Genomic DNA, 26946 nt, shown 5'->3' on the forward strand with positions numbered 1-26946 from the left:
GTATGAAGGTACAAAGACACAGTGCATAACTTCTACACGGTAAACGTAAAGCACACAGCATGACTTTTTTATTTATTTATCACGAAACAGTTCTAGAGTGGACAGACAGAACTGATGTGTGAAAATGCCCGGATTAGTTGTCGTTGTGTTTTAACAAATCTCACACAACTGATGACTGATAACTAATGAAGCTGTTTGTGAGAGAGAGAGTAAGAGAGAGAGAGAGAGAGAGAGAGAGAGAGGGGGGGGGGGAGAGAGAGAGAGAGAGGGAGGGAGAGAGAGAGGGGGAGGGTGTTAGGATCAAAGAGGTGGCTCGGGGGTGTGTCTGGGGGGTGGGGGCGGGGCTAGGAGGAGGTGGGAGGGGCTTGTGGACGTCTTGAAGCCTTCTGGACCAGACGCCAAAGGAGGAGAGGGGATGGGCGTGTCTGGAGAGGCTGGAGAGAGGGAGAGCGAGGGAGAGGGAGGGAGGGACAGCAAGGGAGAGGAGGGAGAAAGAGAACCATTAGTTGAATTGTATGCCGTCTACAGTATGTCTAAAGTAAGTGCATTCGCGCGTGTGTGTCTCACCTATCTGAGGAGTGTGTGTGTCCGGCATGGTGCTGATGACCAGTGTGTGTCCAGAGTGAGGGTTGTGGCTCAGCTGGGTGTGAGACGGGTGATGCAGGTGGGCGGGATCGGACGCCAGGCCTGGAGATGATGGACAGAAAACCACAGCCAATCAGAAATCAGAACACCAACCTATCCTGGATTAATTCTCCAAATATTTTGTGCTGATTGTAAGAACAGGATGTAGTAACAAGCTAGCCCAGCTGGGGAAGCTGCAAGCACACTTCACAATTTACCCAGAAATTGTACCGTCTCTAGTATAGAGATTACATACATACATACTTTGTTGTAGTACAATGTTCATTTATCACAATATACAGAGATAGATCCAGTATCTCTTTCTCTCTAGACTGTATATACCTATATAGATGATAGATCCAGTATCTCTTTCTCTCTCTCTAGACTGTATATACCTATATAGATGATATATCCAGTATCTCTTTCTCTCTCTCTAGACTGTGAGTATAGATGCAGCGTGCATGGTAGCCTCACCTCCCAGCAGCATCTCCTGCAGCAGATTGTCTATCTTGGCCAGGCCGCAGAGCTTGACGAACTGCAGCTGTTCGATCATCTGCCAGGTGATGCTCTGCAGCGTGGGCAGCAGGAGCAGCAGCTCCCCAAAGCGTCCGCGGGAGTCGTACTGACGGTCGTTGATGTAGTCCTCCAGACTCATCTGGACCTGCTGCCTCATCGCCTTGATCTTAGACGGGTCCCGCAGGGATTTGGCGTCTGGGGGAGGGGCAGGAGGGTGGGAGAGTGAGGGGGTGAGTGTGTGGACGTGTGTGTGTGTGTGTGTGTGTGCGGTGCAGGGAAGCTACCAGGGTCGAAGAACACGATGGCCTTGAGGGCTGCATACTCGTTGGCGTCGATCTGGATGTCCTGGAAGGGCAGCACCAGCTCGTCCAGCACGCGGTTCGCTACGCGACTCAGCTCCGGCTCAGCACAGCCCCTCTGGATCACACTGCCACTGCCTGGACCACCAGCACGGTTACCCACCGCTGTGTGTGCGTGTGTGTGTACTCCTCTCTGTGTGTGTGTGTGTACCTGTGATTGCCTGTGTGTGTGTGTGTGTACTTGTGATTGCCTGTGTGTGTGTGTGTGTGTGTGTGTGTACTTGTGATTGCCTGTGTGTGTGTGTGTGTGCTCAGGTGAGCCTGATCAGCTAATGCAGGGGTTTGAGTGTGTGTGTGTTTATGTGAACAAGTCGTTGTAAGTTTGCACAGTGTTTCGTCGTGAAGACATTTCTGAAAGCCACAGTAGGGTAGGCCCTGAGCTCCCAGCACTTCAAGTCAATGATTATCAGCTTGTACAAGTTCTCAAAGGAGGCCAATGACCTGTGGCCTTGGTGTGTCAGGCTTTAAATCACGCTTCACACGCTAGCATGCCAGGGCCTGATTGGCTGTTTTATGTACGACGGTGACCGATTGGTTGTTCCTTACCCAAAAGCAGGAAGTCCTTGAAAGGCATCGACCTCTTGGCAACCCCGAGTAGAAGGTGTTCACCTGCATGAGCCCTGAGCAGGCTGACCTGCACACACACACACACACACACACACAGCCTAGATGAAATGCTATAAGTCACAGAGGGGCCACGTGAAACGCCAGGTGAGACTGTATCTTCTTGATTGGCTGTTGTTGATTGTGTGGTAGATGTTGTTGTTGTTGTTGACCTGGTCATCCAGAGGCAGCTCTCCGAAGGCAGGGATGTACTTGGCCCACTCCACCAGCACCAGCAGCTGCTGCCTCATGGAGTCACACACATCCCCAACACTGGCTGCTCTCTGCTCCACTTCCCCCGGGCCCCCCGCCCCACCCACTGCATTGATCTGGAGGGAGGGGGGGGAGGAGGGGGGAGGGAGGGGGTGAGGGAGTTGAGGAAGGAAGGGGGTGAGGGAGGGAGTTGAGGAAGGGAGGGGGTGAGGGAGGGGAGGGGGGGAGGGAGGGAGGTAGAAGAAATTTCATTTGCTTTTGGTTTCCTTGTGAGTAATCATAACACACCCACACACATACCTTAAAACACACACACACATCGACTGTACATTGCACAGTATGCTGTAATGCACAGTGATCATGATAACGTGTGCTGACAATAATAAGCATTGAGTCCTGTCACAGGCTAATAAGTATGTAAACAGTAAGAGTTATTACTGCTCGTGTTCACACCGCCTAGTCATAAACACACCTATGATTTCCTTATATAAACCTCACTGATCCCATCTGTCTCTCTCTGTCACACAGACACACACACACAGACACACACACACAGACACACACACACACACACAGACACACACTGTGCTACCTGTTGGGAGAGGGTCTCTGCCTGTGCCAGGACAGTGATGGGGGGGAGGTCTTGTGAGTCCTGGGCGCTTCTGCGAGAACTGATACGATCTCTCTCATTCTGAACCGCTGGAACACACACACACACACAGTCAGGATGTGGTCAGTGTGTTTGTCTGTGCATGTGCCCCTCACGCGCGTGTGTGTGTGTACTGAGTAAAACAAAACAGCCACAGCAGGTCAGTCAAACGTTAACCAATGGCAGACAGGACAACATGTATAAAAAAAGCACATGATTGGTGTCATTAACAACCCCTCCAAGGTTATACCCCTCATAAATACACACATACACTCTCTGCACACACACAGAATAACCAAACGGGCCTACTGGGCCTTCAAACCAGAGCCTCTGTATGAAGTTGTTCATTCTCTGTTGTTGTTATTCACTTTTAATTTCTGATTGCATTCATGTCTATAACTGAGCCCCCTAAATCCACCTGATAATCCTAACTTCTGTGTAGCCTAATTATGTCTCTTATTTATGGTGGAGTGTGTAAATCCTGTTTGTGATGATCTCTCTCACCCTCTTTCTTCATCCCGGCTCTGAAGCACTTGTGGAGTCGACAGAAGCGACACTGATTCCTCTTGTCCTTGTCCACCACACACTGGCGATTAAACCTGGACACACACACACACACACACACACACACACACACAGACATTATCACTACAAGTAATGTTCTTGCAAAGTTAAGGTTAGTGTGTGTGCGTGCCTGAGTATCTGAGAGTGTGTGGCTGTGTTTGTCTGTGTGTGTGTGTGTGTGTGTGTGTCTGTGTGTGTGTCTGTGTGTGTGTGTCTGTGTGTGTGTCTGTGTGTGTGTGTGTGTACCTGCAGGTGTAGACGTGGCTCTTGCGTATGGAGCGTCTGAAGAAGCCCTTGCAGCCGTCACAGCTGGAGGCTCCGTAGTGCTTCCCTGTGGCTCGGTCTCCACAGATGGCACAGTTACAGCTCACCCCCTCCCCCTGGGCCAGGCTGGCCTCCGCAGGCATACTGTCTGCAACACACACACACCACACACACACACACACACAAAGATACCACACACACACACACACACACACAAATAGGAATTAACAAATGTTCTCAGTAAATGTATTTATAACATTTGTGTATAACATAGGGCAGGATGGTTTAAACAGGATAGGGTTAGGAGAGGGCTGCTGTTTCCTGACTGCATCTACAAGGCTGCTTCCATCTCTCCACCTCCTCCAGATCTGCAGGACTGCTCGAGGGGGAGAGGGTGTCTGACAGTGGAGGACATCTGATCTTCCTCATCACCATCATCCTCTTCATCATCATCACCCTCCTCCTCCTCATCATCACCATCATCATCATCACCATCATCATCATCACCATCATCATCACCATCATCTTCATCATCATCATCATCATCACCATCATCATCACCATCATCTTCATCATCACCATCATCATCATCATAATCATCATCATCAGATCACAACTTATTAACATGCAGTTAGTACTGGGAAGTATTGAGCGCTTAAGAGATGGTCCGGAAAGTGCCTGGGTTCAGAACGTTCTCCCTTATAGTAAAGACTCAAACTGAAGGAATCAACGCCCTGGAGCAAACGTTCATTTTTGCAGGTCAGCAGTAAACCAAACTATCCATCTGTCTTTCTCTTTGTATCTCCCTTTCTTTCAGTCTTTCTCTTTGTCTCTCTTCATTATACTTTCTCTTTCCATCCTCTTTCTCTCTCTGCCTCTGTCTCGATCCATCTATCTCTCTTTCTCTCACCATCTATGTCACTTTCTCTCTCTATCCATCTATCTCACTTTCTATCTCTGTCTCTCTCTCTCTGTGTCTCTATCTCTCTCTGTCTCTCTGTCTCTCTATCTCTCTGTCTCACTCTGTCTCACTCTGTCTCACTCTGTCATTCTCTCTGTCTTTCTGTCTTTCTCTCTCCGTCTCACTCTGTCGTTCTGTCTCTCTCTCTCTCTCTCTCTCTGTCTCACTCTGTCGTTCTGTCTCACTCTGTCGTTCTGTCTCTCTGTCTCTCTCTCTGTCTCACTCTGTCGTTCTGTCTCCCTCTCTCTCTCTCTCTCTCTCTCTGTCTCTCTCTCTCTGTCTCTCTCTCTATGTCTCTCTCTCTATGTCTCTCTCTCTCTCTCTCTCTCTGTGTCTGTCTCTCTGTCTCCCTCTCTCTCTCTCTCTCTGTCTCTCTCTCTCTGTCTCTGTCTCTCTCTCTATGTCTCTCTCTCTCTCTCTGTCTGTCTCTCTGTCTCCCTCTCTCTCTCTGTCTCTCTCTCTCTGTCTCTCTCTCTCTCTCCTGGCACCCCTGATCTCAGCCAGCAAAGAGGAACATCCCATTCCATAGCAGACACGGTCAGAGAGGAAGTTCATGTTTACCTCAGCATCTCCCCATGTCCACGTGTTCAGAGTGACATCAGTGTGCAATTTTTCTCTTGGAGGACTGCCTCCTTAAAAGGTTATTTTATGATACCAGCGTAGTCGTATCTATCAGCAATAGATTAAGGATTTCATCACAGGACATGGTTCATCAATGTCACATGGCACACGCTTCCTACACTGTAACTAACGATGCACAGTACTCACTAGCATTGCCTCGTTTCTCGTTCATACTGGATCTGGCTCCAGCTGATTGGACGACTACACATTTTCTTCTTTTATTAACTTAAGTTAATTCACTTTTATCCAAAGCGACAACCGCATCGTCCCAGTGACAACTTCTGATATAACGCTTCAGGTGTTGCAATGATCTTCACCAGTTAAGTTTCAGTGGCTTGCAAGCTGTTGTAACCTGCCAATCATTAGCTTGTGAGTGAACACTGGCACATGAAAACAGAGAAATGTTCCAGGTCTTCATCTACAGTAGACAGAAGATGCCTAACATGCTCCTCTTACACATTCACCCTGTAACTGCAGGCCCACTGCTCTCTGCATCGTCCTGTGTGTGTGTGTGTGTGCGTGCATATGAGAGTGTGTGATCTATCACACGCATGTGTGTGTGTGTATACAGCATACATGTATGTGTATACAGTATATGTGTGTGTGTCTCACCTCCTCCTCCATAGAGCACGTCAGCGTTGTCGAAGCCCAGTGTGCTGTATGTGGGGTCAAGACCCTCACAGTAGTTAGCAACATCCATATCCAACAGGGACTTACTGAGAGGAGCAGGAGGGTACTTCATTCCTGAATGACTGTCTCTCAGAGCACGTTCTCTCACTCTCTTTATCCCTATCCCCTTTGTTCTGTCTCTCTCTCTCAATATTTCTGTTCCCTCTATCCTAGCTACTTTTATTTCTCACCACACTTCTACGCCTTTTTTTTATCTTTCTCTACTGCTCTTCTTCCAGTCTCTCTCTCCCTCTCTCTGCTTCTCTCTCCTATGCCCAACTCTCTCCTCCACACCTCCCTGGCACTCTGTATTCTGCATGGCTACCTCAGGTAGACAATTTAAATTTGACCCTGATTGGTCTTCATGCAAATAAAGGAGGAGCCAAGATCAGCACTTCTCACCTTGTTGCACATGTGACTTATCTGTCCTCCTCCTCCTCCCTTATCACAGGGATGGAGAGATAACAGGCCAGGAGATATTCCACCTCTCGTTTCCAAAAGGCCCATTGGTAGGCAGGGTGCAGCAAGTGGTAATAACACAACGTGTGTGTGTGTATGTGTGTGTGTATACGTATGTGTGTGAGCATGTGTGAGTGTATAACATCCACTCACCGCTTAATCTAATCAATGGCTGAACAGTACCCCCCTGCAGCCCCCCTCACCCCCCCTGCAACCCCCCTCACCCCCCCTGCAACCCCCCCATGATCACATAAGGTGAGGGAAAACACTGATACCCTCAGGCCAGACAGGACATTCTCCTAATGCGCTGGAAGCAAGCTAACCACCTGACCTACAGCAGGACTAGAGACACGTGTGTATGTATAAAAAGGGCTTTTTAAGATCAAGACCAGGGGGTTGTGAGACCAGGATTTGAGTATTTTAGGACCAGGGGGTTTCAGTAGCAGAATGCTACGCTCCAAACCAACAAATACTCAATGTTTTACATGGAAATGGGATTGGCCACATAGCTTCACAGCACTAAATAGCACTGTCTGTGAGGAAACACAATCAAATGCTGCCATTATAATGTAGATGAGATTGAGTGTGACAGGACAGAATGAGAACTACATCAATCAGTTTATGAGTGGAGCAACGAGGAGTCTGTCTATGAGGGCTGTATAATGAAAGGGTGGAGACACAGAAGATTACACATCATCACTGATTAACTACCTGGACACTCTAGAGTTGGCAGAGAGGTCCCAATGCAGGAACGATATCTCCCATGACATGGTACTGTTCAACATCTATGAGGGCCCTCTGAGAGGAAGAGATGAAATAAGAGAGAGAGAGAGTGTGTACGTGTTTGTGTGTAGGATAGAGATGGATTACTCTTTAACTGAGCTCTGAGGGCAAGGCTCCTGACTCATCATGTTTAGTTTAGAGAGACAGAAGAAGAGAGAGACATGGAGAGAGTGAGAAGTAGAGAGACAAGGATAAACAGAAAGAGAGAGTAGGAGAAAGGAAGAGAAGTTACTGAGGGAGACAGAGACAGAGGTAGAGAAAGACAGAAAGAGGTGAAGAGAGACCGGTAGAGGTCGAGAGAGTAGGACAGGTAGAGAGAGGGAGAGCAAAAGGGGGAGCGGTAAAGAGAGAGAAAGGAGGAAGTGCCCCAGTGTTTTCTCGTCCCATTCACACGCCCCTCACACACAGATCTAATACTGAGGCGAGGAAGGAGGTTGGGAAGGAAGAGAGGAAAGAGGAGATGAAGTAGGAAAGGAAGTAGGACAGGAACTAAGAAAGGAAGGAGGAGAGGAAGAAAGAAAGGAGGTAGGGAAGGACACAATTAATGAGGGAAGGAAGAAAGGCAGCAAGGAAGGATGAAAGGAAGAAAGAATAAGTAAAGGAGGAGGGTAGGAAGGAAAGAAGAAAGCTTGTGGTTGTGGAGAGAGAACAGTAGCGACAGCATGCCTAGCAACTCAAACCTCTCAGTATCATAAAACAGAGCTAACAGTAATCTTCTGTGTGAAGCGGCCGTAATACTGTCCCCTGTATTTATACTGTAGCCGTAATGACCAGACATCAGCCAAACCTTAGTACCTGCTGATGCTTGCTAACAAGAATCATTTTCCTGTAATGGAAATCTAAACAGCTTTCTTATCTTACTAAATATGGAGTATTTGATTGCTGATTAGGAGGTTGCAAGTTCAATATCAACCTTTACCTACAGGCGGTTGGCCTCTAATAAGTGGGCCAGCTAAACACATGATCTGAAATTAATTTGTGAACGTCAGGCCTACTTTTCCGTGTTGGTGAAGTTCAACTTTATCCAGTCACTAAAAACTGAATCTTGATTTCCTATGTGAAGTCGGCTCCTCTCATCATAGCAGAGGGAGTGTCCTTTAGATTAAAAACAAGACAATTCCAGAACAGAACACGATATGAGTTATCACATGTCATCTTTATTAGACTGCATGTAACAAAGATATCGTATCTGCTTCGGGTTTTTTTTACTTCTTGAAAGCACTTGAATGGAGCTGGCTGAGGAAGCAGGCTCACTATCTGACTACAGTACATTTAGATAAGAACTCTACAAAACTAGCTCAGCAAAAATCGCACTGGAGCCCATCCAACCACACTCCTTTTTAAGGACGGACGCAAAAGAAATCCTTCACACCCAAGGAGGCATTACAGCCCCCCTGAGATAGTTCAGGCCTCTCTGTTCTGTTGTACACGGGGGAGAAACCCCTATCCGACCAATACGGAATCACGTGACATCCTTAGGGGTGTATTTCTGTTAGCGGATAGTCGATAAGGTAGGTACAAGTATCCAGATGTGTCACTCGATAGTTTTCTTCAGTTTCTTTCCAATATTCCCTCATGAATAAGGCATGACGCATCACAGTAACTTGAACTAACTTCAAAATCTTAATTTCAATAAATTAATTCGACAAACATTTCGACATGCATTTTCAGAAGGCACGTAGCCTTTGCTTAGCCTACCTTTTTTGTGTCCGTGCATTTGTCCAAATGTTAGCTACTTGTCCAGTAAACAAAACACGTCGCTAAAGCGACGTCAGTCTCCGTGTCACTTGTCTACCTTGTCGCTGATTTAAAAGCAAAGTGAGTTGAATTGCGACATGCGACAACATTAGCTGAGAAGGGAAGCTATCGGGCCTATAATTCATTGAGCCACACATTCGATGGCGCCGGCATGGCCTGTCATTAGATCGATTTACTAAACAAACTGAAAGTAGGGTGGGGATGTTAAACAGTAACCAGGTCCCATAAAACTAAAAGCAGAAATCACCGGGTGTGAATGTATCAACTATGGTGGACATAACTTCTAGCTTGGTGAAGACCGTGTGAGGGTGGAAAAGCTAATGTTTCACGTAAAAAAAGGTTAAATAGTAACAGTGTGGACATTTATTTACCTTTCCATCTGGAAATGTATCCGATTAAAGGCTATTGCCATAATCATTTTACAGACTGGAGACGAGAAATCTTGTCTCAAGATGCCTATGGGATTTTTTTTTTCGAAGAAAAAAATAGAGGTCAAATGTGTTGTTTTACATCAGACGCTAGCCCTGATTAGGGCCATTTTAACTTGTAATGTCCATAAGTCACCAGGAGGTGGTGCTGTTTTAACGTTCATGATGTCTGTCTGGGAGCATTTGGAAACCTGAGCAAAACAAACATTGCAACATTGCATACAAGCGGTCAATATTTCTTCACCTCATTGCGGATATACTTCAGGACCATGTTCTCAACAATGCAACCTGACGAAAACTTGACATTATTCTGTTTTCTTTGTTGTACATCTGTTCATTTAGGATCATCTTAATCATTTACCGATTACTCAAAAGAGTCTTTCCAGTTGCACATTTTATTTACATGTATTCATTTAGCAGACGCTTTCTTCAAAGCAACATCCAAGTGAGAGTTTTACAAAGTGCATAGGTCACTGATTATAACAACGAGATAGCCCCCAACATTGCATGCAGCCAAAACATGAAGCATACATTGTGAAAACCAAGTAAGTGCCAAAGGGAAGAACCATAAGAGCATGCAGTTAAAGAGTGTACCTGTAGGAAAGCAAGCAACAATAATATAATTCACAGGGAGTACAAGAAGTTAAATCAGTTACAACTAACCAACAAGAGCAACAAGTCTCTCAATAAGAGTCATTGTGTTCCTGGAGGAAACTAACATCAGGTCCAGCAAGTCATTCCTAAGTGCCGTTGTACTTCTGGAACAAGTGCGTCTTTAGCCTTTTCTTGAAGGTGGTGAGAGAGTCTGTCCCTGATGGAGGTGATTCTGTCGTGAAAGATATTGTATGTTTTTAACCAATATCTCAAGGTTTGAAACAGCACTGAAACTCAGCAAAGTTTGAATTAAGGTGTTTACTAGAAATCAGAATGACAGATTCCAACAAACGTGAGCAAGATCCCGGGATCACACTGGAGGTTTACCCAGGACATTCCTCTTATATATGAAAACCTTCTCAGTTCTGTAATTTTGCTATTGGTACAATACTGTTTGCCACAGATGCATTATGCATTTCTCACACTATTGGTCTCTCACTCAAAAAGTTTTGCAGAATGCAGGTTTAAAAAAAAAAAAAAAAAACTGCAGGGACGGAAATTTGTGTAAAGTTGCAAGCAGGAGCAAAACGCACAGTGGATGTCATCTTACTGGACCAACTCATTCGACCATCCCTTTTTAACAGGTTCTACAACCAACCTGGTAGCATGCTGTTTCGTGCTACACTTAAAAAATAAAAACGCCTCATCCATCACCTCCTCTATCCATCACCTCAACCCTCATCCATCCCCTCCTCAATCCATCACCTCCACCCTCATCCATCCCCTCCTCTATCCATCACCTCCAACCTCATCCTTCACCTCCTCCAACACAACAGGAAGATGAGCATGTCGACGCAGCTCAGAGCAGTGAGGGTGAGGAACAGCTCGTTGACCTCCTCCAGTTCCAGGCGCATCAGGTAGCACACGCGGAACAGCTGGTAGGGGACGAAGCACACCATGAGGACCAGGATGAAGAGGAGACTCTTCACCTGGGCGTTGAGCTGCTGCTGGACCAGGCCGTCCTGCCCCTTCTTCCTGAGGAGCACCACCAGGATGTGGACCTGGAGAGCCATCAGCGTGAAGGCCGTCCCACAGATCACGGAGATCACCATGTAGTTGAACACTCTCACCCCCGTGTCGTCCATGCGCTTGGCGAAATGGAAGCACTTGTCGTCGTCCTTGGAGACCCGGGTCCCCTCCTGGTGGCCGTAGAACTGGAGCACGAGGGGCAGGACGACCAGGAAGACGACCCACACGGCCAGGCTGGCCAGGAAGGCGTGCATGTTCCGGTAGAAACGCACGTTGTTCTCCTTGCTGTAGTGTGACCAGATGCGGAGCACGATGATGACGGTGTAGAACACGAAGGTCAGGTACATGTGAATATGGATCATCCCGCTCACCGCGTTGCAGGCCTGCGGGCCCATCCTCCAGCGACCAGAGGTGTAGTAGTACAGCCTGAAGGGCACGGTGAGCAGGAAGAGGCTGTGGACGATGGTGAGGTTCATCACGGCGATGGTGATGACGGACTTGCTTGACTTGAAGGTGCGGGCCATGAGGATCACTCCGATGGCGCCCAACAGCAAGATGGTGGAGTAGATGACGGTGAGCGCCTGTCGGTATCCACACTCGGCAAACGGCTTGACCGTCGTGGACAGGGTGACAGAGGTGTTTATGCTGATGGTGCTGTTGGTGGTGTTGTTAGCAGAGAAAGGCTCCATTTTACTACAAAATGAGTAAGAGGAAAGTGGAAACCTTTAGAACAGAAGGAGAGAGAGATGAAGATGCATGCTGCCTCAGAGTACTGGGGTCTGGCATGGACAGTTATTCATTCATGGTTTTCATGTTGATTGATACCCAAACGTGATGTGGGATGAGTCAAGGCTTTTCAACACAGCTCCAGGAAGACACATTGGGTTTATAAACACATGTAATCACTTGCTTGAAGGGAACTGGTTTAATAGGAGTGTAATTTGTTAAAAAGATCTAGGTCGTTTTATGTAACAGTTCAGCTCTAAACATGTCAAGTTACCTAGAGGTGACACATTATTGGATTATATTGCAACCAGGGTTACACGTGAGAAGCAGCTGGTGACACCTATAGAACTGAAACCTAAACCATCTGTACTAGGATCTATTTCTGTAAAAGAGTATGCAGTTTGAAACGTACCTTAAAATTTGTAGTTGTGTGGTTGAAGAACTGCGGAGTTGAGGGCTGCATCAGATCTTCGTGACAGTGTACAGTGGAGAGGGACAGTCCTCTGTGCTGCGTTAGACTCGTTTGAGATGTCTGTGATCGCGGACAAGTGCTGCTGTGAGTTTAGTTTCTGTTGGTTTGTAGTTTGTCTGGAAGAGAGAGAAACAGAGAGGGAGGGGGTAATTGCATGCGTGTGCTTCCTCTGTGTGTGTTTGTGTATGGTTGTGTGTGGTTGTGTATGGTTGTGTGTGTGCTCATCATGTGGTCCTATGCATATCAGAGAGGAAGGAAGAGGAGAAAGAAATATCACAAACATTTTGACACCTAACCCACAAAGCTGTGTGTAGATCTACGTCAGATCACAGACGGTTTATAAAACCTGCATTCTGTTACTCAGCTGTTACAATGTAAAGAAACACTCAAAGACTGGAGGTAGGTCTGTTCCGATATCTGCAATTGATTTAGCTAGTTGTTGCTGTTGTTGCTAAATTCAATACATTCGAGGGGGCGGAGCTTCAGCTCCTTCAGGTGACATGCCCCCCCCCTGCCCCCCCCCCCCCCCCCAAGCAAAGAAGACTGCTGATTTTCTCACAATTTCAAAACCTAATTTAACATACATGTTTGTGGGTTTTTTTGTTCAAATTTGGATGGATAGTTAACATATACTTCTGTGGTGTGATGAACTTAAGTCATTTTCAGTTCTGCTTTACAGCCACTTTAACCCTTGTGTTCTCTTCGGGTCATTCTGACCCATCAGTCATTGTGACCAACAAGAGGAGTCAGGTGGCTGAGCGGTTAGGGAATCGGGCTAGTAATCTGAAGGTTGCCAGTTCGATTCCCGGCTGTGCCAAATGACGTTGTGTCCTTGGGGCAAGGCACTTCACCCTACTTGCCTCCTATGTCCCTGTTCTTGCTGTAAGTCGCTCTGGATAAGAGCGTCTGCTAAATTACATGTGATGTAATGAACTTAAGATCGGCTGAGATCAACATATTTATTTTAAACTCATTAACAATAGTCAACTCACAATATTCCCTTTCGAGTATAAAACTAGTTCCATCATAATACAATTGCAGAGGTACAAAACCACAACAATAATATAGCTACAAGCAGCGTGCGGGTTCCTCCGCAAAATGGCAAAATATTGTAAAAATGTACAAGATCAAGACAACAAGAGTGTTCATGTTTGGCAAACAACAACAGGTTGAATGGAGATTCGAACTCAAGCGCATGTGGTTACAAGTCAGCATCTTTATCCTCTCTGCTACACATCAACTGTTGAGGTTCTATGAATAGAAAATGCACAGCAATAGTTTTGGTTAGCTTTGGGACAAAGTTTAAGCAGCTGTAATTCAGTCATCTTTTGACATATCAAGGTAAAATTGTGTGTGGCACTTCAGAATGATGACATCCTGTTCAACTAAACGGAAATGAGCTGAATTTGAACCCTCACTTTTAGCGACACATTGTGTCAGTCCATTGAGCTATTCTCAGTGGCTGGAATCAGGGCCGCCTATAGGGGTAAGGGGTAAAGGGGGGAAAGCTTTCTGGGGCCCAGCCGGGGTGGGGCCCAGCACCGTCTTAAATATTTTTTGAAATTACAACCAATTTATTTTGAACTGAAATACTCACCATTACTTAAAAAAAGCAAACATAAACATTGTATTGTGGCTTTAGTAAAATGTAGCCTGTTTCATAATGAATCCCCCCCTCTCCTAAAAATGGTATGAGTCGTTTTTGTTTAACAATGTCATTTATTGATCTAAGGTTAAACTACTAATGTCAGAGGCTTCATTTCGTTGCTATGCCAGGACCTGTTCAGAAATTGGGATATGCGAAAAGAAAAGAGGAAAAAAAGGAGAGAGCTAGCAAGGGTATTCGATCCCCAAATAAAAGTAATAAAAATTTATTTTCAGTCAACTCCGAAAGAAGCTCAGGCTGCAGAGACGAGCAGCAGTAGCCACGATGCTAGCCAAGAGGAAGCTAGTTAGAGCAAAGCTGACACTGAGGAAGCGCATGTTATGCATTGCTTTAGGACATTCTGCACTTTACCTGTAACTGTGGCAGGAGGAGAAAGGTCCTTCAGTAAACTCAATCATCAAAATGACTAGTGCTCCACAATGAGCCAGGACAGACTCAATCACAATACTTGCCATTGAGTGTGAAATGGCTAAATAAATTGACTTCAAATACATTATAAAAGACTTTGCATTCAGAAAGACAAGGAAGATGGTTGTATAATAGTCAAAGATGAAGGCAGAGGAGGAGAAGATGGGGCGCAAGGAGAAGAAAAATAATAAGAATACTAACAAAAACAATATGTTCCCTCCTACCGGAGGAACCCTAATAATACACCACCCAGTTTTATTTTGGTCTCGAAAGTATCTAAAAATATAGTTTTACCACTTCATAAATTGACTCAGATAACCCCCTTCCAAAACACAGCACCAAGCTGGAATCATCGGGTCCCTTATATTTGGCAAACCATTACTATGGAAATACAACTGACTATATGATACAGTCAAATAGTATCTTCAGCTCTTCATATAAACTGAATACCTAATTAGACAGCTTTAATGTACCATAGAAATACAGCAACATTATGATCAGTGCTCATTTTAATAGGTTCAGCCATCTAGTGTTGTGGCTAACATCTGCGCACCAAAAAACATGAATCCATAGTGTTTACATTACTATACAGTTATACTATAGTTGAGTATTTATCGTAATAAATAAATATTATTTCAAATAAAACATGGCTTGAGATATGAATGCTTCAACCCACATCCATCCAAATGCGTGCACACACTCGCACCCCCCCCCCCTCTCACAACTGCGGGCGCACACACACACACACACCACAGTGACTCAGGGGAAGTGCATCTTGCGTCTCCTCCACAGAGAGACTCTCCTGGAGGTGAGGACTCGTGTCACCACACTGAGCAGCATCAGGAAGATGGTCATGGACATCACGATAACGTAGTGGCTGATGCTGTGGAAGAAGGAGCACAAGGGTTAATACCAGGACCAGAGACCTGCTCCTGCACTGCTGGGGCGGGGGCATGTGGAGGTGAGGGGTGGGTGAGGTGAGGGGTGGTGTAGGTGAGGGGTGAGGTTGGTTAAGTGGTGCGGGGTGGTGGAGGTGAGGGGTGGTGCAGGTGAGGGGTGGTGGAGGTGAGGGGTGGTGGAGCTGTTGGGTGGTGAGGTTGTGGGGTGGTAGAGCTAATGTGAAGGGGTGCTGGGTGGTGTGAGGGCTGGAAGAGGTGGTGTGTGAGGGCTGGAGGAGGTGGTGTGTGAGGGCTGGAGGAGGTGGTGTGTGAGGGCTGGAGGAGGTGGTGTGTGAGGGCTGGAAGAGGTGGTGTGTGAGGGCTGGAAGAGGTGGTGTGTGAGGGGCTGGAGGAGGTGGTGTGTGAGGGCTGGAGGAGGTGGTGTGTGAGGGGCTGGAGGAGGTGGTGTGGCGGGGGACAAAGAGGACATGCTGATCCACAGGCTTGTGAAGGGTTGGAAAACAAACGCAGCCTTGCAGTGGCACGTACCTGGTGCCGATGTCCAACCAGCTTCCGTAGTCCTGAACCAGGAAGAAGAAATGCTGCGGGCGACAGGAGAGAGGGATGAAGAGGAGGGATGGTTCCCTGTCCAAATGTAAACAACACTACAACCCTCCCTCTCAAACTCCTCCCTCTCTCTTCCACCCTCCTTCCCTCTTCCTCCCAACTTCCCTCCCTTCCACCCCCCCCTCCTTCTCATCCAACTCCCCTCCTCTCCCCTCCCTCCCTCCTCTCCCTTTTCCCTCCCTCCCTCCCTCCCTCCTCTCCCCCAGATCATGATCTCACCAGGGCCATCAGGTCTGAGATGACGAGCACGATGAGGATGAGGCTGCAGACCAGGGTGAGAAACAAGAAACCACAATGAGACCATCTGGTTGAGGTGTTGTAGTACTCGAATGGGTCAGACTTGTGGCAGGTTAGCAGGCCTGAAGAACACCTAGCTCTAGTAGAGATTCTCCACAGAGTACTTCTAGAATACATGGAGGATTGACTGGTGTTGGAGGAGGGCGGAGAGAGTAGGAGGAGGGGTGGGGGATAGAGGGTGGAGGCTGTGTGTTTAGGGTGACAGGTGGAGGGTGTGTTCAGGGTGACAGGTGGAGGGTGTGTTCAGGGTGACAGGTGGAGGGTGTGTTCAGGGTGACAGGTGGAGGGTGTGGTCAGGGTGACAGGTGGAGGGTGTGTTCAGGGTGACAGGTGGAGGGTGTGTTCAGGGTGACAGGGAGGTGGAGGGTGTGTTCAGGGTGACAGGTGGAGGGTGTGTTCAGGGTGACAGGTGGAGGGTGTGTGTTCAGGGTGACAGGTGGAGGGTGTGGTCAGGGTGACAGGTGGAGGGTGTGTTCAGGGTGACAGGTGGAGGGTGTGTTCAGGGTGACAGGTGGAGGGTGTGTTCAGGGTGACAGGTGGAGGGTGTGTTCAGGGTGACAGGTGGAGGGTGTGTTCAGGGTGACAGGGAGGTGGAGGGTGTGTTCAGGGTGACAGGTGGAGGGTGTGGTCAGGGTGACAGGTGGAGGGTGTGTTCAGGGTGACAGGGAGGTGGAGGGTGTGTTCAGGGTGACAGGGAGGTGGAGGGTGTGTTCAGGGTGACAGGTGGAGGGTGTGTTCAGGGTGACAGGGAGGTGGAGGGTGTGTTCAGGGTGACAGGTGGAGGGTGTGTTCAGGGTGACAGGTGGAGGGTGTGGTCAGGGTTACCTTCTGGATGACAGCTGGGTGGCTACCTGGATGCTCTCAAAGCTGCACATCACCACTATGAAGGGGATGATGACCTTGAAGGACAAGAGAGAAGCCTGTCTTCTGACCTCTCCTCAGACCACAGGACCTACACTGGATGTGTGTTTGTGTGTCTGTGTGTCCGCAATGTGCATGCTGTCGTTCCCACAAGACCCACAAAAAGAACTGGTAGCCAATTCTTGTGCGACTGTTTGCTAGGATCAAATGATTTTTTTTTTACAGGAAGCTGTGTGTTTGTATGTGTGATGACAAAGTACCTTCCACATCATCAGTCCTCCCATGATGAAAGGGTTGAAGACTGTGACAAAGCAGTACACAGAGGCTGGATCAAAACTAGAGAGAGAGAGACATAGAGAGAGAGAGAGAGAGAGAGAGAGAGAGACATAGAGAGAGACAGAGACAGAGACAGACAGAGAAAGAGAAAGAGAAGGAAGCAAAAATAGGGAAACGAACATTGGTCTGCTGTTTTGTACCCCAGAATCGTGAGCTGTTACTGGACAGGGCCAAAAATGTGCCTCTTTCACACACACACACACGTCTAGTAAACTGTTACAGAGCCTAGCTGTATCCTTGTTGAAAATGGTTTAAATTCAAAACAAACAACTGTGAAGCTGAGACATCTTTCCCCCTTTAACGTGTCAGCCCTCCTGCACTTCTATGAACAGGCCTCCTACCTGTTAATAGAAGCAATGTTTCCTGTCCCGAAGAATGCAGTGATGATGAAAAACACCTGCAGAGCCTTAGTCAAGGATCAATCACCTCCTGATACAGCCAGCCCCCCCCCGCCCCGCCCCGCCCAATTCACCCTAATAACTTTTAATCTGTACCGTAGGGGAAGTCTGAAAAGTATTTCACTGCCAATAACTCTGTTAATGTGCACATGAAAATGAACTTGAAAGTTGACCTTGAGCTTCTGTCCTGGCAAACAGACCCACAGTGGTAGCAGTCACCTCATTTACAGTTACCCAGAACTACTTCTGACCCAGAAAACCCTCCAAAATCCCTACTTCCTCCTTGATAAAAAGCCAAAAAATACTTGTCTTGGTGGCTGTGTGTGCTTGTGCGCTCCCTACCGCCCCCCTGAGGTAGTTAGGGTTCTTGACTGATGAGGAACCAGAATAAAGGATACAAAGAAGTAGGACCTTCGGATGTCGTCTAACTTCAGCTGTCTGATCTTGGTGATGTCCATGCTGTCAAAGAAGTCAATACTGGACAGCTGCAGAACAAACACAAACATCTGCTCTTTAGTGAACGACAAGTAGCAAATAACACATTATAGATAACTAGCAGTATAGACAGCATATATACCTAGTAGTATAGACGGCATAGATATCTAGTAGTATAGACAGCATTGATATCTAGTAGTAGACAGGAGACACAGTTGCTGTGAGTCACTATAGCTTTCTTGCAGCCGAGAGGCTGCGTATCGAAATGACTCTCAAAGGGACATGGCAGAAGTGTGACATGACATGTGTGTTAAAAACGTAATCATCCTCTAAGGCCGTCTTCACACTTGATTTCTTTTTTCAGAAAGAAGCACTGCCTTCAGCGCAGTGGCACTTCTGCAAGGCACTGTATTCAGGTCACATTCTCATTGGGGGCTGAGCCCCCCTAAAGGTCTGATCCTCAAATCGCCCCTGCTTCAGCGCCGTGTGTGACGTCAAGCGCCTTTTCTGAAGAGAATTCTGTAACCTGAACGGGAATCATACATTCTAGCGATACATTATTATCCGTTATTTTCTGTTGGTTACTTATTGACAGCTAGCTTCTATGGCGAATAAAATGCAATTACTTGCTTTGGCGTTTGAGGAGCTATATCCTGGTAACTAAGGTAGCTACTCTCCTCGTCCTGATTGGTCAGCGGTCAGAAAGGCGCTTGACGTCACCCAGCAATTTTCAAAAAAAGTTTAGAAAATCGAACTTTTTCCTTTCCCCATAGGGTTGCATGTAAAAGGCGCTGAAGGCAGCGCTTTTTTCTGAAAAAAAAGTCTAGTGTGAACACTGCCTAACCTAGTATTATTTGATATGTACTCGATGTATGGTCCAAAACTCTGACCAAAAACTAGTAAAATGCATTAGCAAAATTTGAAAGTAATACAAATTGTCATTAAAATTATATCAGAGAGAATAATTTTTGCAAGAACTTTAGCAAAAAGTTGACTTTGTGTGTGTGTGTGTGACTCATACTTCCTGTCTCCCAGTGACTCCCTGAGTATGCATGGCCTGCTGCTCCATGTTGATCCACACGAACATCAACCAGGACAGCACTGGGGGGAACAGAGCCTCATACCTGCAGACACACAGAGAGATGAGGAGGAGGTAGGTGGTAGGTGGAGGTGAGAGAGAGAGAGAGACAGAGAGAGAGAGAGACAGAGAGAGAGAGAGACAGAGAGAGAGAGAGACAGAGAGAGAGAGAGACAGAGAGAGAGCAAGCTTACCCTGTGCTGAGGAGGAGGTAGGTGGAGGTGAGGGAGAGGAAGATGCTGAGAAGCCTCTGGAACAGACGGGTGGAGCTGAGCAGAGGGACCAGCAGCGAGGAGCCTGAAGAGGACAGAGACTGTTCTGATCACACACACACACACACACACACACACTGGAGGCAGTCACACACACACACACACACACTTGCCTAACGTGGCCCAGCTGATGATCTGGTTGCTGAGAGGGAGTCCCTGTTTCCGCTGCAGGCTGGAGTGTGTGAGCATGGGAATGCACGCACACACTGCCACATGGACCATCTACACACACACACACACACACACACAACAGTACTGGTGAGTAGAGCCACACATGGGCACACACACACACACACTCTCTTCCTCACCTGGGAGAGTAGGAGCTGGACCTGTCCCCGCGGCAGCGGAGTGCGTCGCCGTGACGACCACATGTAGCAGGCGGAGGTGAAGAGGGTGAGGCCGCCCGCACAGGTACTGGAGGAACGTTCGTTACCATGACGACACGTCACACACACACACACCTTTCAGTTTATATTCAGTAAGACTAGAGAACACGGGTCATTATTCATGATCAGTGTCATATCAGAATCAACACGTGTGTGTGTGTGTGTGAGCCGGTGTGTGTGAGGATGTGTGTGTGTGTGTGTGTGTGTGAAGATGTGGAGGGAGGTACTCACACCACAGGGATGTTGGCCTCTCTCCCCACCACAGGCATCATGGGAAAAGCAGCCAGAGTCAGACACCCCAGGACCCAGCTGATGCTGTGGAACTGCAACCGCCACAGGAAGGGTTACCCAACCAGACATGACTAATCAATCCTGCTCCATCTCTCTGTGCTGGCTTACCTTGGCCTGACTGTAGAGTCCAGACAGGAAGGGCCAGAGAGAGAAAAGCAGCAGCCCGAGGGTCAGCATGGCGCGATGGAAGAAACTCACCACCTGGGGGCGACAGCGACACACTCAAACGTCAAGTCCAAGGGTCTGTGGTCACATTTATCCCACTCACTTTTCATTTTTTCATATCAATCCCTTCACTATCCTACAGTCAATTCAAGGACATTCAAAGCTTCATGGTGGATACTTCTTAAAGAGAATCAGCATTATTATTACTTTGACTTAAACTGGAATCACAGCTCATATTGATTCATGATACCCACCAACAGCTCTATTCCAAATGTGACCAGCACAAAATAACCAAGGCATTTCCACAGAGGAAGAGAAGGAGCAGAGCGGAGCAGGTCCATTAAGGTCCCACACCTGAAAAAAAATCACAAAAAAACCTTTTCATTACAGGAATACAAAAAAGTATTATAGCTTGTGTGGATGTTTGTGTGTGTGGTGTGTGTGTGGTGTGTGTGTGTGTGTGGTGTGTGTGTGGTGTGGTGTGTGTGTGTGTGTGTGTGTGTGTGTGTGTGTGTGTGTGTGTGGTGTGGTGTGTGTGGTGTGGTGTGTGTGTGTGGTGTGTGTGTGGTGTGGTGTGTGTGTGGTGTGTGTGGTGTGGTGTGTGTGTGTGTGTGTGTGGTGTGGTGTGTGTGTGTGTGTGGACCCACTCTCTGAGGACAGAGTAGCACACAGGTACAGGCAGGAGACAGTAGATGTAGTAGGTGAGAGGGCTCCTCTGGAGTAGGAGGAAGACCCCTATGAGCAGGGTGACACACACACACACACAGACCAGGGCACGGCCTGACTCCTGCAACACACACACACACACACATATATGAATCAGTGATACTTGCAAACTTTTTTTTTTTTTATCAATATTTTACACCTTTAAGAACTTTTTTTTCAGGAAAACATTAAGTAGATTTTTTTGGGGGGGAAATAAGTTTTCAAACCTTTCAAAACTTTTTTTCCCAAAAACTTTTTGGTAAAAAAGGTTAGTGGCAAGCCCTGCACACACACACACACACACACACACACACACACACACACAGTGCAGGTGTGTGTGTTGGTTGGGTTCCTGACCTGGTTTGGGTGAGTGGGTGGTCTCCTGAGACTGGCGTGGGTCTTCAGAATCAGAAGAACTACATATGAGGTCCAGCCTACGAATCCCAGCACCACACTGCAACCCAGGAAGAACCTGTCATAGGTGTGATAGTACACCAGCCCCTCCAAAGCACTGGAGATTAGAGACCTGCACAGAGAGATCTGGATAGAGAGAGAGAGACAGAGATAGAGAGCGAGAGAGAGAGAGAGAGACAGAGATAGAGAGCGAGAGAGAGAGAGCGAGAGAGAGAGAGAGAGAGAGATAGAGAGCAAGAGAGAGGGAGAAAAGAAACAAAAACAGAGAGTTCTCATGAACTGTCCCCCAGACGACCAGTATATGATCTACTAGGACATAGATCTTCTAAGCGAGACCAAGGCTGCAGATCTGGGATGTAGATCTAGTGTATGGTTGTGTGGTGCTGTCTGGGGCAGGGCTGTGGAGGTTAGTGGAGCGTCTCGACTCACTGCCTCCTCAAACTTCTCCAGCTGGATCAGAACCCGGGCCCTCCCAATCAGCTCGGACTGTCTGGATTCAGTCAGCAACCTGCCGTAGGAAACACAGGTTAAAACACAGGTAAGAACCTACAGTAGTTACGGGTTAAAACACAGGTAAGAACCTACAGTAGTTACGGGTTAAAACACAGTTAAGAAACTACAGCAGTCATGGGTTAAAATACAGTTAAGAAACTACACCAATTAAGGGTTAAAACACAGTTAAGAAACTATAGCAGTTACGGGTTAAAACACAGGTAAGAAACTATAGCAGTTACGGGTTAAAACACAGTTAAGAAACTATAGCAGTCAAGGGTTAAAACACAGTTAAGAAACTACAGAAGTTAAGGGTTAAAACACAGTTAAGAAACTATAGCAGTCAAGGGTTAAGACACAGGTAAGAAACTATAGCAGTCAAGGGTTAAAACACAGTTAAGAAACTATAGCAGTCAAGGGTTAAAACACAGGTAAGGTAAAACCCTGGCCTTGCAGTCTAGTTGTACTCACTGGTACGGAGTAAATAGGAAGGGGAGTGTGGTGTTCTTTTTCTGAGTCATCTTCACCTAGAGAGAGGAGCATATGGAAGTAATACAATAACAAGACATGCATGGATGAACGCTACTACACGAATAGGTGACCTTCCAGGGCCCTCTGATGGAATAACACTTTAACGTATTTGTGTTGCAGATGGAGAATGGAACGGGAACTCCACCTTGAACTGCTCCAGTATCTGGATGAAGTTAGCGTACATGCTCTCTGCCTTAAAGTGGTCGCTGTTGTTAAGGTAGAGGAGAGGCAATTCTCCCTGAGAGGAAGCACAGCACACATCAAACTCCAGCGCTGGTGAAGCGACAAGCTTCCAGTTTCAAGTGTCAGGTTTAGTTCCGTTGTAGTTCCACAAGTCCTTTGTCATTCTTTTATCCTGCTCCTCTGCACAGTTTACTGACAGTCTGAATCTAAAGCCATCATAAATAAGTCATTATCCTATATGAGAAACTAGTCTTAGTGCTGTGTTCACACCAAACGCAAAGCACATTATTTGCGCAGCGAGATTACATGTAAAGTCAATGCAAACATGTGAAAAATGTAACCATAAGGGGTTTCTACCAAACTCATGACGTATCACCAGTGTCGAGACACAACGTTGACAGAGCATGCTGACGTTTAAGTACGTGTTAGTAGGAGGAATAGTGTTCTGAGAATCATCCTCACCACTGAGTTGAGAGGGATGGGGACTCCGATGAGCGAAGCCATCAGGGGAGCAATATCCGCCTGTACACACACACACACGCACAGAGCTTACTTGTCATTCTCAGATATACTGAGGTCAAGAGATGTCAGCACGGCTGTTATATCATCACTAAGTGCCAGTCTGAGAGGCAGTGACATCATCAGAGAGCGCCAGAGTAAGGGAAAATAGAGCAGCGTCGCACCTGATTGACATCAACCCTGCGAAGGCCCTCCAGTTTCCACTCTGACCCAAACGAAAGAAAAAGATAGGTTACTAACATTTTATTTATTTAACACTTATCCAAAGCGACATTCAAATTGTAGAAAATCACGGATCAAGAGTGCACAGTATTTCGATTGAAGGAACAGTCTGTATTTTATCAGGCACAGTGAAACAATAACATTAACTACAATATGACATAGTATAGTCCAACTAAATGCTACATAATCATGACTAAACCCACGGTATAAGAGCGGGACAGATCCCAGCAAACTTTCCAGGTAGAGTGCCACTCTGTAAGATCGTGTACCTCGCAAGCATCCATCTGTGTAGCTACTCTCTGTAAGATCCTGTACCTCGCAAGCATCCATCTGTGTAGCTACTCTCTGTAAGATCCTGTACCTCGCAAGCATCCATCTGTGTAGCTACTCTCTGTAAGATCCTGTACCTCGCAAGCATCCATCTGTGTAGCTACTCTCTGTAAGATCCTGTACCTCGCAAGCATCCATCTGTGTAGCTACTCTCTGTAAGATCCTGTACCTCGCAAGCATCCATCTGTGTAGCTACTCTCTGTAAGATCCTGTACCTCGCAAGCATCCATCTGTGTAGCTACTCTCTGTAAGATCCTGTACCTCGCAAGCATCCATCTGTGTAGCTACTCTCTGTAAGATCCTGTACCTCGCAAGCATCCATCTGTGTAGCTACTCTCTGAAACGTACCTTGCAGGTATCCGTCTGTGTACTGCTGGGGGTCAGTTACTCTCTGGGCAGAGTTAAGTCCCGCCCCCCATGCCACCAGTGGGGTCAGGGTCTCAGAGGGGTGTCCTGCACCGTGGGAGCCTGATGTAGCCCACACACACAGTTCATACACCAACGTATAGCTTGACAGATGGTTTAAATATCTGATGTGCATGTACACACAAACACACCCCAGTTAGTCATGCCATGATCAGAGGTGAACACGTAAGCCGTTCTTCCGTCGTTATTGAAGAACTCGTCAAACAGTTTAACCAGCTCTGCCACGCCAGCATCCACAAGTGCTATGTTCTCCAGATATTCCCTGGAGACAAACAAATAAAAAAAAAGATAAACAAACAAAACAACCTATGAGAAAGGGGGTTGCTTTACAAACAAGTAAACATGAGCTATAACGCGAGCAATAATATTGCTGTCGGAATGTACACGTAAGCTCTAAGGTTTCTGTGGTGATCGACACGTGAGCTGTAATATTCCTGTGGTGATCGACACGTGAGCTGTAATATTCCTGTGGTGATCGACACGTGAGCTGTAATATTCCTGTTGGTGTCCACAGGGTTTCCTACTCACTTGGACAGGGGTCTGTGCGCGTGCCCGTTGGTGTCGATGCCCAGCAGATGCAGGAAGAAGACGTTCTGGTCTTCCTGGAGCATGGTCTTCAGGGTGCTGTTTATCCTGGCAGACTGGAAGAAGGCCTGGAGACCAGAGAGATGGTTCGCCTGGTAAGTTCATGTCACTTCATTACTCCACTCTAAACCATCACACTCAATAGGTACTGAACAATAGACACATAACAGTCGTTGTATGAAGGCTCTGGAGACAGTGATGTGATATGTACCTTGACTTGGTCAAACACCCAGGTGTCTAACCTAGAGGCATCCGTGGAGGCAAAGTCCTCATTCTCCGCAGGGTACATGTGTGTGTACACGTGCTCCCCACTGGCACCTGCAGGGGGCAGAGCGTTACACAGAGCGTTACCACACTGCCCTGTGCCTCAGTAATGTGTGTGTGTGTGTGTGTGTGTGTGTACCTTTAGCAAACATGGGCAGGATGTCAGGACTGCCCCAGCTCCAGGTGTGTCTGCTCTCGTTGAACACAGAGTCAAACTCTACTGGGTTCTCCTTCCAGCCTGAACATGAAAACACACACATTAATTGACGTATGGACAATAACATTTACACATACAAGATTAACCTCACCCATACATGTGTACACTCTCACACACACACACACACTGACCTTTAGCCACAGCGCTAACATCTTCGTAGAATCCAGCGATCATAGCCACATGTCCAGGCCGAGACTCTGTGGGCACATGTGTGTGTGACACACCCCAACTGCCACTCCGCTCCACCACGCTCCTGAACTCGCCATACACAGAGTCACAGTCAGCAATCGCACAAAACTCAAGTCAGCAGTGACAAAACACTAACTGCTAACAAACACCCATTCACACACACACACACACACAAACACACACACACCCCTCCACACACAAAAACTCCCCTTGACACACATACACACACCGTTTCTCCACATACACACACAGTTCCTTCCACATACACACACACACACACACACACACACACACACAAGCTGACCTTAAGTAAGGTGCCCTGGATGAGCCGTTGTCGAGGGGTAAGTAGAGGCTGTCAGCCCTGAGGCCATCTGCCACCACCAGCACCAGGCGTGAGGCCGGGGGGGGCAGGGGCACGGACTGGGGGGTCATTCCGTGGACCAGGGGGGATGTGAAGTAAATGTCAAAGATGGAGATGAAGAAGACTACATGGACCAGGAGCCCCACCAGGAAAAAGGTGATCACCCTCATGGTGGCAAAGAATGCTGTGCCAGTGCTGGGGGTGGGAGAGAGGAAGGAAAGGAGGGATCGTCATGGCAGATGATCATGTACCAGCAGTTCTTAACAGTGGATGGTGACAAGGAACTGTAGGTATTGGAGGCTACTGCACACTTCTCGTTGTAAGAGGCATATCGTCCGACATCCTATTTTCTTAGTTGTTCTCATTTTAGAAGGCTATGTAGCAGGAGCGTGCATATACATGTGAATATGGACAAGTAGATCATATTGTTTGGCCCTTCAGAGAATCATTAAACAGACAGTGCAAAGCCACATAGATGCTGAAGAGAGACATACATAGAAATTGTTATAAACTTACCTCTCTCCGTCTCCGTGATTTAGATACAACCATACAAGCAGCTGGCGGTCCAGTTCTTTGTTATAGAGAATGAATGAGACCAGTTTCAGGTCATTCTGCACACATGCTGAAGTTATTTAACTAAGCAACTCCACAGATTTTTCCAAATCAACTATAAAAAGACGCACTTACACAACTGTGTGAAATAAGGACACTAACAGTACTAATCTACGACGCCCACGCAATGTGCTTTTACAAAATCAGTCTGTCTTTAAGCAGCTTAAGACAATTGAAGAAATCAGTCTCTTCAGTTCCACTTCCTTGTTGTTAGTACGACGTCTGAACTTTACGCTCAATGAATTGTGGGTATTGTAGTTTAATGTAGAGACACCTAATTTATTTGAGGATCAACATGCATCTGCAAGTTATATATTGGTTTATTATAAGTTTACTATCCATTGATCTTTTCAAGCAAAATATGGTATATCGTCATAACTGGGAGAATTCATAAAATTACTTTAATCTCTTTGCCGTTGAGTTGTGCTTTCTCCAGTAGTAAGACTAGTGTTAGCTGTCAAAATCGGCCCTGCCCTGTTTTAGTCCCAGATTCCGTCTTATCCAAT

General features: G+C 47.0%; 3 protein-coding genes across 4 annotated transcripts; all 3 read right to left on the reverse strand.

Annotated features, from left to right (window-relative positions):
• Positions 1-253: 253 nt before the first annotated feature.
• Positions 254-9210, reverse strand: hnf4g (hepatocyte nuclear factor 4, gamma). Of its 2 annotated transcripts, none has more exons than XM_084703372.1 (10): positions 5987-6145; positions 3775-3940; positions 3469-3563; positions 2908-3014; positions 2276-2431; positions 2046-2133; positions 1425-1577; positions 1099-1335; positions 568-687; positions 254-434 (listed from the first exon to the last, which is right to left on the reverse strand). In XM_084703372.1, the coding sequence occupies exons 1-10, from the start codon at positions 6114-6116 to the stop codon at positions 301-303; spliced, it is 1386 nt and encodes a 461-aa protein (XP_084559498.1). In that variant the 5' UTR covers positions 6117-6145; the 3' UTR covers positions 254-300. The 2 variants fall into 2 exon arrangements, with proteins under 2 accessions (XP_084559498.1, XP_084559497.1); XM_084703371.1 differs by lacking the exon at positions 5987-6145 and adding an exon at positions 8984-9210 and having other exon boundaries at positions 256-434.
• Positions 9211-9750: 540 nt separating this feature from the next.
• gpr141 (G protein-coupled receptor 141) lies at positions 9751-12388 on the reverse strand. The gene is made up of 2 exons (XM_084703373.1): positions 12233-12388; positions 9751-11787 (listed from the first exon to the last, which is right to left on the reverse strand). Exon 2 carries the CDS (start codon positions 11781-11783, stop codon positions 10881-10883), a length of 903 nt encoding a protein of 300 aa, XP_084559499.1. The 5' UTR covers positions 11784-11787; positions 12233-12388; the 3' UTR covers positions 9751-10880.
• A 2553-nt stretch (positions 12389-14941) lies between these two features.
• pign (phosphatidylinositol glycan anchor biosynthesis, class N) lies at positions 14942-26911 on the reverse strand. Its single transcript, XM_084702708.1, has 29 exons — positions 26345-26911; positions 25772-26023; positions 25410-25531; positions 25201-25299; positions 25009-25115; positions 24741-24865; positions 24344-24474; positions 24135-24254; positions 23399-23439; positions 23178-23237; positions 22678-22770; positions 22473-22528; positions 21939-22017; positions 21453-21635; positions 21038-21177; positions 20645-20744; positions 20334-20426; positions 20166-20257; positions 19857-19962; positions 19662-19770; positions 19471-19573; positions 19220-19322; positions 18162-18248; positions 17707-17762; positions 17290-17365; positions 16994-17067; positions 16091-16133; positions 15794-15846; positions 14942-15249 (listed from the first exon to the last, which is right to left on the reverse strand). The coding sequence occupies exons 2-29, from the start codon at positions 25996-25998 to the stop codon at positions 15126-15128; spliced, it is 2802 nt and encodes a 933-aa protein (XP_084558834.1). The 5' UTR covers positions 25999-26023; positions 26345-26911; the 3' UTR covers positions 14942-15125.
• Positions 26912-26946: the final 35 nt, after the last annotated feature.

This window comes from Hypomesus nipponensis, chromosome 8 (assembly GCF_054491055.1).
Source record: "Hypomesus nipponensis isolate SF chromosome 8, ASM5449105v1, whole genome shotgun sequence".
NCBI classification, from domain to species: domain Eukaryota; kingdom Metazoa; phylum Chordata; class Actinopteri; order Osmeriformes; family Osmeridae; genus Hypomesus; species Hypomesus nipponensis.